Source organism: Spodoptera frugiperda, chromosome 20 (assembly GCF_023101765.2).
Source record: "Spodoptera frugiperda isolate SF20-4 chromosome 20, AGI-APGP_CSIRO_Sfru_2.0, whole genome shotgun sequence".
Lineage (NCBI taxonomy): Eukaryota > Metazoa > Arthropoda > Insecta > Lepidoptera > Noctuidae > Spodoptera > Spodoptera frugiperda.
The window spans coordinates 6,658,783-6,674,752 of record NC_064231.1 but is presented as its reverse complement, the minus strand read 5'-3'; the positions used below and the strand labels follow the sequence as shown (position 1 = coordinate 6,674,752).

The 15,970-nt window shown below is 33.1% G+C and overlaps 1 protein-coding gene across 47 annotated transcripts in view; it reads left to right on the top strand.

Annotated features, from left to right (window-relative positions):
- The first annotated feature begins 11,723 nt into the window (after positions 1–11,723).
- LOC118262110 (collagen alpha-2(IV) chain) overlaps positions 11,724–15,970 on the top strand; it is a 35,474-nt gene continuing 31,227 nt past the window's right edge. For all 47 annotated transcript variants that reach the window (XM_050701251.1, XM_050701247.1, XM_050701250.1 and 44 more), the window contains exon 1: positions 11,724–11,938. In XM_050701251.1, coding sequence (XP_050557208.1) covers positions 11,909–11,938 — 30 coding nt within the window. In that variant the 5' untranslated portion in view covers positions 11,724–11,908. The remainder of the gene's footprint in view (positions 11,939–15,970) is intronic.

The following is a 15,970-nucleotide window of genomic DNA, read 5'->3' as shown; positions in this document are numbered from 1 at the left end:
CTAATCACATCGGCATCTAAAAGCCTCCTGATTCATTTCGACGAAAAAATCGAATCATCGTATATCTAACACAAATTACTTATAAAAACTGCTGTAATAAAATTAGTCACAACAAAATAGATTTTTACTTCCTATATTAATGAAATAATTGAAAAAAAATATTAATCACGACATATAAAGTCTGGTTCAATAAAAGCTCAGATATTTATTGCATTGACGCACACTTGAGATGGGGCTACAAAAGCATTATCTGAGGTTACGTCATGCATCCTTCGAAGGATTTGCGAACAAAGGATAATATTTCGCGTATACCATCATACTAATTTTTTCCCAAGGGCCAGGTACGAAGAGCTACATGTCGAGCTATGCAAAACCAGTATAAGTTGACCGTTGAATGTGTGGAAAGATCTTACAAAGCAAGACCACAACAAACTGGTTTTTTGTTGTGGTCTTGTTTAATGTGCCATGTGTACATAATATAGACAGAGGGTAAGGTGAACGGGCCTTCGCACATTTAAAAGTTTGCCACAAAAGAAATAATTAAGACGGAGAGACTTATGAAATAACAGATTCAAGGTGTATGATTCTTTGTATTTATACCTAGAACTTAAAAGGTGAGATGTCAATTACCTACTTATGCACTAGCCTTTCACTATCAATGAAACACAAAATTATATCGTTACTTATTTTCTTCTCCCAAGTGAATTGTAATAGCCACTGCTTAACTGAGCAATAAATGGCAATAAACCCGTGGGGGCTCCCGGTCTAAATTAAATTTGCTAGAGCGCTAAGTGCATTCCTGATTGAAGCATGTACTTGGTTAAGGGTTACTGCAAAGGTTATGACTCGCTAAATCTTATACTTAATTCAATTTTATTACGTTTAATATGCGTATATTTTTTATGTAATGTTGTCCCACACGTGGATTTTCTCCTATATCGTGGGTGCGTTTATAAATATACAAGTTCACATACACAAATCACACCTAGACCCGAAACAATAATTTGTGAATCACACAGAGTTGCTCCGTACAGGAATCGAACCCGCTACACGTTGCGGAGCAGCTGGTTGCCCAGCCACCGCTACAACCGTGCATTCAAATCCAAGTGGTGTCATATCGAAACTCCGTATCAAAAGATATGTGGATTAATCCCCGAATTAAAAAAAAAGTATAACTAGTTTAACGATTTTTAACTGAAAAGAAATCGACCCGGACGGTACTGATCTGATCAAAACTGTAAAAAAGGAATATTGCAATAGAACCACCCACTATTACATTAAAGTCATAGTAAGTAAATATTACTAGAGAAAATTGTATGTTACACAACCACATTCTACCAAATGCTTCGGGGAATTTAATGCATGATAGTATTAGTATAACTTAGGGTCAGTTCATATCTAAAGGAACAGACAAATGTATAGAAAAACAATGAACCGTTCACACTCAACCAATGATACGTCAGTGAACCGACCCTTAAATTCACTCGAGCAATATTTTTTGAATGGTATGATTACAACCAAATGCCACCCACATAGATCCGTTTATTTATATCACCGATAATGCCAAATAACGGTTAAAATTCCCGGATATAAGATTCTGAATACGACTTATCTCTCAGGTGGATTAAGTAGGTACTTTTACCTTTTTGGCAATCTATTTTGGGTTCGCCGTTTGGTTCGTAGTCCTTTCACATTTTATCCTTCTATTTAAGCACATACATGTGTAACTTCATACATTCATTCATACTTTTGTCCCATTACTAAAAGTACAAATGAGAACACCATCTAAATTATTTTATTACTCATTTATTTATTTATTTTAAAAAACGTTGTCCCACTCTGAATTTTCCCCTGTATCGTGTGTGCGTTTACAAACACATTTCACATACACATCATACCCAGACGCCAAACAATTATTTGTGGATCCCACAAAGTGTTGCTCCGTGCGGAAATCTGCCACCGCGCCAACCGTGTAATTTTTTACGTTTAAATTAAAGCATTTAAAAAATAATTAATGGATATTAAAATTAAAACGAAGACAATTCCTTTCAATACCTTCCCTGCTTGCTTGTAAGTAGACTAACTAAATGAACGACTAACTGCCACTTAAATTTATCTAAGCTGTAAATGTAGAATTTAAACAAATCTCTAAGCTTACTTGAATGACGGGATAACCTGAATGATCGCATGAATAACGAACATCAGTGTTCATTAATGTGTATCTCGCGAATTAGCTCGAAATTCGAGAGCGCGATGCGTGCCAATGCGTCAATGCGTGCCGATATGCTCTGACGCCCTACATTAAACTTCGAAATTCGTTATAAACCTGACCCAACAGGACAAAATAAATAAACTTGCGACTGAAAAAAAAATCGGTTTCGGTTCACAGACCAAAAGAGACATACTCATAAGGCTACTTTTCTACCAGAGATGTGCCATGTAGCTATGCTACGAAAATGTAATAGATAAGTTGAAACTATGTGACCGACTAGAAAACAGCTAAACTATGTGTACTATTGAATATGATTGATAGAAGCTAAACGTATCTACAGCAACGTAGCATAGTAAGTGTAAGTTCTAACATTCCATTTCGGTTTATTAACCGAAACGTTGAAAAACTATGAAAATTATGTAATTCATTTTAAAATATTAATTATTATGTAAAATATATTTATCGTATTATCTTATATCAAATAAATTCCCAGGACGATTTATATCCTATAGAAGTCGCATATATTTCAAACTTTAAATGCATAAACTTTTTAATGGGTTCGGCGAGTCAGCAGATTGTTTACCTGAACGTAAAACTTTTTGAATTTATCAAAACTTATTGTATAATTATATAATATCAACAAATCTTTTCTTCTTTTGCAATAATATAAACTTTTCGTTCTTTAATTGGACGTAAATAACATAAATTGACTGTTTATTCTGTTTTCCGAAGTTATATTTCTGTTATCATTCACTCTTCCAAATTTCTTCTTGGCTTGTAATTTCACAACCGCACCAGGGAAATAAAGAAAACATTAAGAAGACTTTCAGATAACTTTACATTGTCGAAATTATGTTGTTCTGTCTTAATAAATCGTAATAAACATAGAATCCTGTGTCTAGTCTAAGTTTCTGTGTCTGGGTAATCATATGAAAACTTCTGAACGGACGGAATCACACACTATTAATTATTATTTGTTCGAAACACTTAGGTTACTTTTTACACCGTAATAATCAGTGATAGGAATAGATAGTGCTTATTAGCCTAAACTTTGAACAAAGAACAGAGAAAAGAAACGGAGACTTCCTTAGTACTTACTATTATTATTTCTCCGGACATTCTGTTTAACTCATGTTTAAAATATTATAAATATTCCTACATTTGTTACAACATTATTTACTGCATTTTATTTTTCTTTTATCGTTTTAGTTTTTTTATATGTATAAAAGTTGATAGTTTTAACGACTGTATCATGTGATGTCTATTCGCAAACTTTAGGTATAATTTGGTATAATAACATATTTTTGAATGTTTGTCTATATACTATCTGTGTTGATACATAACACGAACGAAGTCGCGGGTACAGCTAGTAATTACAAGCACATACATAACTAACTGCAACACGTACCATGATGTCATGGAGACAAAACAAATCCGAGTTCGCGTACAATGTGATACAGGTGTCCCAAACAAACAGACATTACAATTTATGTAAGTAACGGTATTAAAACGTTATTCATTCTTTACCTTAAAAGTAAGAATACACAGTACTGTCCACAAACAACTACTGCTTACCTACTTTGCTCATTACTGTTTGTCCGCGTGTCCTTAAAACGCTGTTTGTTTATAAATGTTGCAGTTCAAAGACTTGGTAAAAAAAACTGGCGCATTCTTGTAAATACATCTAGAATGTGTAAATTAAGCTCTATCGCCCTCCTATACCATATTTGGTCAAAAATTTTTGTTTGTTCGCATGCTAAATCTAAGTTACAAGCTTCATTTTACTTTTTAATTTATTCTAAATGATAAATATCTTAATAACGTTGTTCTTAATTGCTGTGTTTTTACAACAGTGTCAATGCACTTGTCTACGATAGTCGTTATTGTTATTTTATTGGGTAGAACTTGCGAATATGTGCACCGTGTTGACAGCCGAATACGATTAAGTGTTGACCCTAACATTAGCTGGCATAAAGCCATGAGAAAAAGTTATATTGGATCCTGTTATAGGATTAACTCCTTGTTTTATAAAAGTTAAATGAATGTGGCCTTATATCTTAATTCGCTAAACTGTTACGTTTGATGGCAAGAGTCGCTCATGACAATATTTTATTACATTAAAAAATAAATAATTAGGTACAATGCAATCCAAATTATGCTTACCATACTTAAATCCAACCAATACTTAAATCTAAGTCCAATTAGTGCTTTTAAATAATGATATGCATACATTCTTGAGACATGCATGTGATTGCCGTGCTACCAGCTTTACCAAAATAAACAAACACTTTAATATCTCACAATAACGCTACTAATTGCGTAATCAAAACAAACTTGGCAACATAAAGTCGAGATTGTGAATCACCAACAATATTTTGATAAGTAAATAAGACCCTAATTTTGATTTCGATCATTCAGCTTGATAATGTTAATGAGGGGACGGCGCATTTCACGAAACAGTTTCTCCGTTAAATAACAGAAATAAGGGGAAGTAAGCAAGACGATTCGTTTTTGTTTTTATTATTGAAGGCCAAATACGCGCTCTTTATCGCCGGGAACTACTTTCGAGGGGCGGTTTCGAGGCGAGGTCAATGTACCTAAAAATCAAGAGGAAAAAATATCTTCAATTTATCGAGTCTTGAATTTCTTGTCCTCCGGCTGCCTTCGAAGAATGGACGAGGACCCACATTTGCCGCGTGTTTTTCGCGAATATACCGCTACCTCGCTGTTGCTCCCAAAATAAATGTTACGCTACATTACGCGCGTTTTATAAGGACATTATTTTTTAGGATGGCACGACTGGTTTGTATTGCAGAGGAATGTCAATATTGTTATCGAATCTGCCTCTTAAAGCGTTTTTGTGTGTCTTCGCTTATTTCCTTGATTGTCAACTCACAATAGAAGTATTACGTGAGCTGTCAAAATATGTACAAACAAACTGTCAATTAAAAAAAGATTGGCTCCGTACATAATTCGAAATACATACAAAGTTGGAGGTCTTCTTTTGTAGAAGCGAAGTCAGAACTTTCGATTATTTATATATTTTCGGGGAATGTTTATTTATGCCTATACATATACAATCTACATACATATTTTCTATGAATAAAAATCAACTGCTACAATGAGAGCACACGAGGACGCCTCGACTGATTTTGCTGATTTATTTTTTTGTTGTGTTTGTGATTGTAATGACAAGATTTATGTGGATCATCCACATTTGTGGAGAATTTGTCAGAAAAATCGGAGTTTCAAAACCTGTGCGAAGCCGGGCGTGTCGTTGGTACATAAATTGCGGTACCTTACACGCTATGTACGATTTATTGTAATCCTTCCCACCAAGTTATTAGGAATCAGGAAGGTAACGCCCACGTGCCCTGAAGCAAGCAGTAACTCACCCACCATTGTTTAGGCCGGGACAAAAATATGTAGGTACTACATCGCCTACACGGGAACTACGGGAGCGTAGACGCTCGTAGCCTCGTAGCTACCTGCTACACACCTACGAAATAGAAAAAAGTGCTTCGTAATTTCTGGCTTCACGTATATTCCCCTCTAATTGACTTCGCTTTTTATAGAACCTTAGGGATTTTTGAAAGGTGGATGACCACAATAAACTCGTAAAGGTCAAACCTTCGTTAGGGTGCTTTACCAGCAGAAATGTGCTATGATACGTTGTTGTGGATGCGTTAGGCTTCCACCATTCATATTCATTGGTACACATAGCTGAGCACTGGTGAAAATGGACACACCTAAGTTATGTTTTTTATATGAAAAGATGCGTGCTATGGATGTGTACTATGGATAGTTTCTCTACTATTGATACATCGCATACTTGAGCTGTGCATCTTCCTCGCACAGCTTAGTATCAGTCGAAATGGTCACATAGTTTCACAGCATAGCTATTATATCTTCGTCTGAATTAACTTGAACTCTTTTCCGTGAATATCAATAGACTTGGTATTTATTACATACTCATATCAAACACATTATAATATCACGCCTTTTATTCCCCGAAAGGCTGGGTAGATATTCACATGTAAATTGTAACACCCACTTCTCACTTATGTTCTGATAATTCCTATGTAATAAAAGGGATTACTAATTATTTAATCTCTATTTTACAAGTGGATCTTTTTAAAGGATGAGTAATGCAATAAGATTTTGCATAACAAACGACAAATGAATAAACATAAAACGTATGTTATGATTATACAGACTAAAGATTCAATTCGCAGATTGTAAAATCATTAATAGTTTGCGCATCAAATACAGTAGCTAGTCGGTGTTGACATTGATATATTTTCTAACACATTCCTTACAAAGATTATTAATGCTTTGTACCAATAATGCCATAAATATTACCTACTCACGTATGTACGTAATCACTTTAGTAAACAAGCCGGCTTATTTTGAAATTTTATCGAGTAAGTACTTTATTGAATTTTATTAAGGTATCTTTGCTGAGGTGTGGTTTTATTCCATAGATATAATTCGACATAATATAAAGTCAACGTATGGTTCAAGAGGGATACTACACTAACAATGAAACGAATCACAAAGAAACAAAAAGTATCCCTTTTACTACACTAACAATGAAACGAATCACAAAGAAATATGTTAACAATATTAGTAATTCACAATTTTCTAATGAAATATTGTAAGAACCATATTGCCATGTAATTAAAATAATATGTGTAATTCTGACTCTTATATTTTCTTATAGTATCTCATAAGAGTTCGTTACAAGTCGACCTAATAAAAGCATGTTAATATTAGGCGAACATTAAATGAATAAAACAAGACATTTTAATTAAAGACTTTATTGATATTCCAACAAATTGCAACAGTTCCGTCTGATGAAGAAGCAGAAAAACAACAAAAATATCACATAAGTCTTCTATATAAATACAAATTAGCTCCTGCAATAGCTGACTCACGAAGTGCGTAAACACACGGATGCAATGTATAGGCAAATAATGACCAAGGACATGTCAACGAGTATAGGCAAACGAATCACTACATAATTGTGAATAAGTAATAAGTATTACGCATTCTTCAATAATTACCTGTAATAATTGCTTGACCACAAGTTATTTAATACATATGGTGACGGAATCAAGTCGCTTTGCAAATATCTTTATGTTAATTTTTTTAACTGCCTCGTTAATAGAGTTGTCGTATCTAACGAGGTGCCGAGCAAGGATTCTCTGGTCGGAATTAGGCTTACTCATGTAATCGTTTGATGAGGAACTCGACTAGTTTCAAATCACGCCAGAGAAAGTATGAGCGATATTCCGCGACACACGACGCGGAAAATTAATATATTTTTTAATTTTATTTAGTAATAGCAACGACTCCTACTGGTTCAACCCGGTGGAGGCTCACCCTCTTTTACATGGGACTTTTAACATAACATAACTGATGAAAAATATAATATTACGTTTATACAAATACGTTATGTGTGTATAATATAAATAACTAATTAATATTCTTATTTTAATGAATTACCTCGTAACTGATTCAATGAACTTCGTGTCGTCATAATAACTGTTTTGGTAATTAATACAAAATGTGTGGGAAACGGAATTTTTCCAATATTTTTTTTTTCTTCTATATTTATGAATATGACGCATTCTTAAACAGCAAAAAATATTGGTGAGATATATTTATATGTTTGTATATAGGTAAATGTTGACATAACATAAATATACATTTTTTCTTAACTTTTGTGGAAAATGCCTGACCCGAGAAAGATGAAAGGGACGAACTCAAAACCGCGATATCAAACCTTGCAGGTGCGCATTGAGCGGCGGACTCTCGGACTTTCCCGCAGTACAATATGAATATAACCTGACCTACATAGAATAACTCATTAACACTGACATCTGAGTTAAATATTTTAAAAACTTAAACTAACCCAAGCCGGTAACTAACGCGGAAATGTAAGGGTTAAATTATTTTATCCTGGTCATTTTCCACTAAAAATTAATGGAAAAAGATAATAACTGAAAGAAAATAAAGAAGACCTAAAAATGTGTAACTAGTTTACATTATTCACTTAAATAATCTCGAATTGAAATCTAAATACAATATGTAAGTAAATTACTCTTAACCTCATTCAACATTTCGACAAGAAAAATAAATGACGGTTACACTCAATAACGACTCAGTAAGGACTCTGATCTGTACTAGGATAGAAGATAGCAGTAAAAAATAGACAGAACAAATGATGGACAACAATGTTGACAAACTAGGATGCGCCCGTATCTCAAATAACATCATTCAGTCATCTAAACACGTAGAAGCCATTCTAATTCACCCAAAACAAAATAAAGTGCTACAAGCACGTTTTATGATGTTAATTTTTATGGTTATTACCCACAAAAACCAAAAACGCTAAGGGGCGATGTCCTTAATTGTTTAAACAATGAACTGACTCAGCTGCTGTCTTGAAAAGGTTTATATGTCACGGCGATAACCATCTCTAGATTTAATTTCACACCTGTCTTCTTCCAATGCCTTCTCCCACCTTGTGCGAGGCGAGAAGGAGTATTAGACTCTAACTGACTAAAAACCATCCCGGTCCTATTCCTGCTTTTTAAGCCGGAGCCCCGGTAACCCGCTAGTCTGTCCGCAGCTCCGGACCTTCGGGTATTTACCAGTTGTTCTATAGGTACTTATCCACTTTTAGCTAATAATGGTTCTAGTTCTATGTAGGTAGGTATTATTTGTGGTCACTAGTAACTGTAATAAATAGGACTTCTAACAAAATTTATACAATCTCCACAGATATTATTGAGAATTATGAAAATCAAGCTTCCCATACCTAAAACTTTTCTATCTACATTGGCTCAATTCACGTTTAGTACTCTCTTAGTCTCAATTTAAACAAAATCCTACTTCATTAATAGTGAATTTTGATACTGATACTGAATGTGGGAGACATTTAATCAGTTTGTTTTAAAGATACGTCCAAACTTAATTTATGTATCCCTTAAATTGACCATCCTTGAACCAAAGCGTCGGCACTGACTCAGTTCCAAGGAATTGATATCAATTGGTACCAAATAAAATCAGTTTATGCAATTAACTCTTGCAGAAGTCAATTCAAATTCAAAATCTTTATTTGCTTTCCTTAATGTGGTATAAGTTCTTAAATAATATATGGGTAACAATTAAGGATCCTGTCGGGCATGCAACTTGAGATCTAATACCTAAATCGAAAGATGTACAATAATAATAAGGTGAACGCTTATATTACGTTATCAACTAGGAATTTGTTTGTTTCAACAATTAAGTTTGATATTTCGCCAAACTTTTATTATTATAGGTACTTTTTAAATAATATCATTTAGTAACCTATTGCACCTAAATATCACGACTATATTTAACTATGTCTCAGGAGGAAAAATTTCTAAATCCGTGATATAAAGTTACTCAACGTATTATTAAAATCTGCTATTAATAAGGATTTGGAAATCCAATACTTCAACTGATATACCACTGAAATGTTAAATCTATGTCGCACTTACGGCCGACCATACCATACCATCCAAAAAGGCATTCTTTGTGCAACAATAAATTATTTACAGATCCTAAAAAATCAAATTCAGGTTTATTCTGCGTTTGAGATTCGTCTTACAAAAGTAGTAGCTAGAGTTGCATTTTATTTGTCCTCTTTAAGACTACTTTAACAATAGTTGATCACCAAGAGAAGTAGATACATTATCTACATGTAAAAATGATCCAATTTACCGTCTAAATCTCATTTATGGAAATAACAGTATTACCATACTTTTTCGTCAGAACTTTTTAATACGTTAACTTTTCTATTCAGAAACTTTAAACACTTTATATTTAAATCTCGAACAGAAACATTACCTACTTGGCTAAAAATTGCATTTTATTCTGCATTTAAATTAATAGTGTCTCATGTGTATACAAATTGCTACTATCACGAACAAAAGATAAACGGGAAAAAGAAAAACCCCCATACAAGTGAAGCACCTAAGTTGGTTAGAAATTATGCCATTTATTTTGCAAAGTTTCTTAGAAATTCCGGCAAAGTCAAATGTTAACCACAAGTTAATGTCGCCTGAGTGTGATATAAAACCTCACGTAATATTTTAACTCGAGTGAACACATGTTACCTGAGTTCAACCGGAAATTCAGAACTTGTTAAGATAAAATAACATTTTATGGGGTACTAAATAATAATATCTAATATTAACAAACTACCGGATAATTCTGTATAGTTTTTTTAAGTCTTAATAGACGAAGATGCAATTACTTTTTGATAATCATCTGATGATTGCCAACAGGATATTATTAAAATGTCATAGTATGTTCTAATTGTATATGTGGAGTATACAGGTAGAGGTAGATAAACGGTTGTCAAAAGTACCTATGTATTAATTTATGCGTCGGCGCCGGCGGGCGGCACGATGGTTATGTGCGCCGGTCTCTGGTCCAAGTTCAATAGACCGATTCATTATAACGATGCCAAATAAACAAAATTTCGCTACGAATTTGTTTACTACATTCACAGAAATAAGATTTCTTTTTAACAAAATTGTGAATAAAAATTATGTTTTTCGGCGAACTCACGCAATTATTTTACGAGGAAGCCCTGCTAGAGGCTCATGTTCATGAGCAACAATTACGTGAGTAAGTCGAAAAACATAATAATTAGTTTACTCACGAAAGTTCTAATATAAATATTGTGAATAAAAATATTGATACCGATGTCAAACTTTACTTACGACAAAGAAAACACAATCTTTGGTACGAAAATGTTGTACATTTCACACACATTAGGTTAACAGTAAGTTATTTATCATCAATACCATAACCTGACTGAAAGCCTATCTAAAAGCTTTCTCGGAAATATTGTTATGTACCTCCGAAAAGTAAAGTCTAAGTAAAATATTATTCGTGGGAAATCTATTTGTCAGTTACCATGTACTCAATACAAACCGTCCAAATGAATGGGACCTTCATCACCTGATGACATTCTATAAACTTAATTTACATCTTACTATGCCATAACACGAATAACAAATGCTAAGTTTTTATATGTTAACGTCTCAAATAATAGGGAACGACGCTATCAGAATCTTAAACACCGGATTTAACCGACTACGAGACAACCATAGTCCCGAGACACTTGAAGAACACCATAAGATTAAAACAGGCCTGTATACTACCAAAAATATTTAATCTATGCAATAAATCCTTGTGATGGAAAGTTACAAAAGGGATTAATAATAAATTAATTAGGGTGATCAAAGATTTACGTTACTACTTAGTTTAAATTATGGTAAAAGGACACATTCCCTAGCGCACACACGCGCGTTCTTATCACGCGTGTCGCCAAAAGCACGCACACAGATGAACAATCAGAGGCTTCATCGCCGAAATACACCCACACATGTTTACAAAGCTACACCTATATGCCAAATACGTTGCGGTATCCGACGTTAACGTAAGAGGTAATATAAGAGGCGCATCTTCGAGTTTGCACATTTTAGTTTTAAAAGCCGGCCGTCGGAGAGCGGGTCATGTTAGCGAATTTTAGCAAAATATTAAGTTAATTGGCACCGGGTAGCCTTTACTTTGTGTTGTCGGGATTGAGGTTGTGTGGGGAAGCCTGCGTCTCAAGGTCATAACCAGGCCTACGAGGCCATATCCCGGGCCATGGGGCCGGGAACACTCTTCTATTTCTTGGTAAGTTTTTTTTTTATTTCACATACTAAATAAAAATATTCAATAATTTTTTATGCTTGACCATTGATAATTTTTTGAAGTTTAATGAATATTTATTTGGAAACGGTAAACATTTATTTTATGGAATATTTTTATTAATGTGTCAAAGTATTTTTTTTTATTTTCGAATGTTAATAGACGTCGTTTATAGACGAAATATTGATACCTATGTTCACGGATTTCATAAGTTTTAAAAGAAACTAGTAATAAGAAACAAAATGTAAATTGTGTTTTATTCTTGAGCTGTGTATCAAATTACTTCGCAATATTTTTTTAAATATAATGTACTTACTTAAGCATATTTTGCAATTTACATTTTTTTCTTTTATTATTTTTGTACCCAAGTTTCAGCTGCCAAGCTTTTAACAATCTTAAAGTCTTCAGTATAAGACTGTAATTCCATTACCTCTGTTACTCCAATTTCATGAATGAACTGTGTTCTGAAAATGCTAATGTTGCCTGTTAATTAGCTTGTTTCAAGTATTAAACACCCTTTGATACAACCGCGAACATTTCCCACGCGGGCAGAACTTAACCGACTGAATTTCAATTAATGAAAATTACCGTGTTAACACCTATTTAATTAAATTAATTCATGAACATGTAAGTTTATTGTTCAGTATTGTTTATTCAATTATTTATTTGAACTTCTGTAGCGCCAATGTTATGTTTATACAAGTAATGTATTTTAATACATCTTTGAAAAAAGTACCACTGTACCGATTTGAATAATTATTTTTATGTTGGATAGTCCATTTGTTAAGAAAGGTTTAGGTTAGGTAATAAAATATGTTGGAATAGGTTATATATAAGATCACACTACGATCAAAAGGAGCTGAGCAGAGCGAGTGAAACCGCGAGGAAATAGCTAGTAATATATAAATGTCGTAAAATAACATCATGTACAGCTTTTATTGACTATTTTTGATTGGATAAATATAGACATACATAAGTAATGAATTATGCATTTTATGCACATATGGAAATGTTTTACATAATTTAAGTGTGTTTATTGTGACATATAATTAATTATAACCGGTACTGTCTGTCAATATTCATTATTGTTATCACTTTATCGATGTCTAGGATTTAATGGTTTTTCCGACACCTGACTATTTACCATAGAGTTAGTCTTTTGTTCATTTCTGACCTGCCCTTATTCGCGATTAATCTAATTAAATAATTTTACTAGCCCTTTATTCATTTATTTTAAAATGCTTACAAAAAAATATACCTTATACAGAAAAAAACAGTCAAAGAAAGCAGCAATTTTATTATTAAATACTAAACGTTTTCTAACACTGACAAAATTGATTGAAAAAAAAAGAAAAGCAGTAAAACGTTTAACATTTGTCAAGTAAAATCGGCAACGGTGTACAAGTTAAAATAATGGTCACACTTTATCTCAACGTTGGATGACAATTTGGACGTTTACGAGTTCGCGACACGTGACCGACGTACTAATAAATATGTATACAGATTTTGTAAGTAATCGCGGCCTATAGAACACAGCCTACTGTGAATCTCAAGTTCTCAACTGGTTTATTGAAATAGGCAACTAGACTAGCCCAAATACAAACACGTTTTGTTAATAGGTCATTATAGTCTTTGTACATTTCCATGACACTACATTTTCTCTTAAAAACGCTATTTTAAATATAGAATATTAGCTTCTGCCAGCGGCTTTCTCCTCATTCCCGTGGGATAAAAAGTATACTATCACCCAAGTCAGCTCATACCCTAGTTATTTAGCAAATTTCATCGTTTAAGCATGATTGACGGACAAACATCCAAACAAACAAACTTTCACATTAATAATATTAGTTTGATAGTATTATTGCCGGTAGTTAAAAAAATCTCTCATTTCTTCTATTTTCTTTAGTTTTTTAGGGTATGATCTCATTGCTGAAGCTTGATGCGAAAAAGAAACATTGACATCTTCATCATACAAAAAAAAAACATTCCTGATTAAACATTTTTATTGACCCGATTAGAATAAATTGACACAAAATTATGCATGTAAAAAACACATCTGCAGTCAAAAATAATAAATTTATCGTTTGACTAATTTGAAATTAATAAATTATTATTCATATGACTACCTATTCAAATAAAAATCAGAAGTACCTACGTTTTAAAAAAAAAACTATAACGATTTTCTTTCAAACCGTCAATTTTGTTAAGCAGCTTACACACTAAAGTCAAGTGCGTAATTCAAAACAATAATATATCTATTTACTTTTACAACATCTTGTTTAATTGATAGATTGCTCTTAAATCTTCCAACTATTAAAGATACGTTAATTCTGTCCTTGAACTTTTCGCGCGCACATTTTAAAGCTGTGTGCATATAATACGACGGTTATTGCTAATAAATTACACATTATTTGTACAAGTTGAGTTTCTACGACGAAAATATTCAAATCACTTGATAAAGAAACATCAAAATCGTTGCAAAACGAAGAACTCGGTGACCCTTTCCACATTAACTTTGTAATATGGTTGACTTAGGTAACGATTAAATTAAAATTATGTAAGTTCGCTTTTCTAAGAAAATCGAAAACGATACGGCACCGTGTTCTACACCTTATTTATCTAATAGAATTCTTCAAATCAGTGATTCATTAATTGGCTGACGAAATGAAATCTCTCGGTCAAGCTACACCGCAATATGAAAGGATATATCTAGTAGAATGTTATGTTATGAATGAAACTAAAATGTTACTAAGGTGTCAGAAAATAGTCGTTACAAAAATCAATCAAATGGTATTCTGGGGCTTACCCCAGAATACCTTTGATTGATTTTGCGTTCTTTATTTTGATTTTGCGTTCTGTTAAGAACGCACGTATTTGTAGAGCAAATTAATGACAGTGAAATCCCCATTTAATCTACCACTTACGTTTATATATATATTGGGAATACGTCTATATAATCTGTCTATATAATCTGTATCTACGTGTATAATTTAGAATTGAGATAGACATACCTAAATTCTAACATTTAACTTGCCAATAGAGGTGACGTAAATAGAATCTGAATAAAATAAAATAAAAAAATACTTCAAAAGAAATTCTAAAAAAAATCCACAAACAACGTAATACTATAAGTGATTATGGAAAGTTGTCAGTTACAGGGGCCATGCAAGTTCAATTATGCTCTTGTAACATGTAACATCGCGCATCCGTGTTCGTCATATGCATGCATAAACATACGTATACTCTAAATGTCCCACTCACGACTCTTAATTAAGTAAATTTCAAAAGTCACCCGTAATTTTAATCTTGATCTGTACACTTAGTATGAGTTTACTTTACGTTTAGAAACAAGAGCGCGTTCGGCGCTCTGATTGGCCGGCTTGAACTAACCAACCAATAAGAGCGCCAAACGCGCTCTCGTTTCAATTACTTTAAACGTAAACTAAACTCGTACTAAGGGTACTGGCTGTTTAAAGCAATATTAACACCAAACGCTGAGTTACTAAACTTTATTTTAAACGAGAATAATACATATGACCTTTACACCCCATTTTAAGTATGTACCTAAGTACAATGTATTAACTTATTCTTCGCTATGTATGTATTATTTCACCCACCGTTGTACGTTAAAGTTCAAATGGATTCACCTTGTTTCTCTTAGTTTAGTTCACGTATAATTAAACTATAAAAGAACCATAAAATCTAAAACAAGAATTTCTCATACATATGTGATTTCATAAACACAACTTTATTGCAATAGTATGCAATCATTTATTGATAGAGACCCGCAAAAGGCAGGTTGAATAGTCATATTCAATACTATTTGGTGTCAACACCTCTCTTTGTTATGTCATAAAAGCTCTGTCGACGTTTAACTTGACCCGAGAATCGAACTTTATCGAACTAATAAACTATTGTCATGTAAACAACGGCAAAACAGTCTCAACATTTCACCAAAATATTTGATACATAAAAACTATTTCTAGTAAGTTCGTTACCGCAAGATTTCAGAATCAG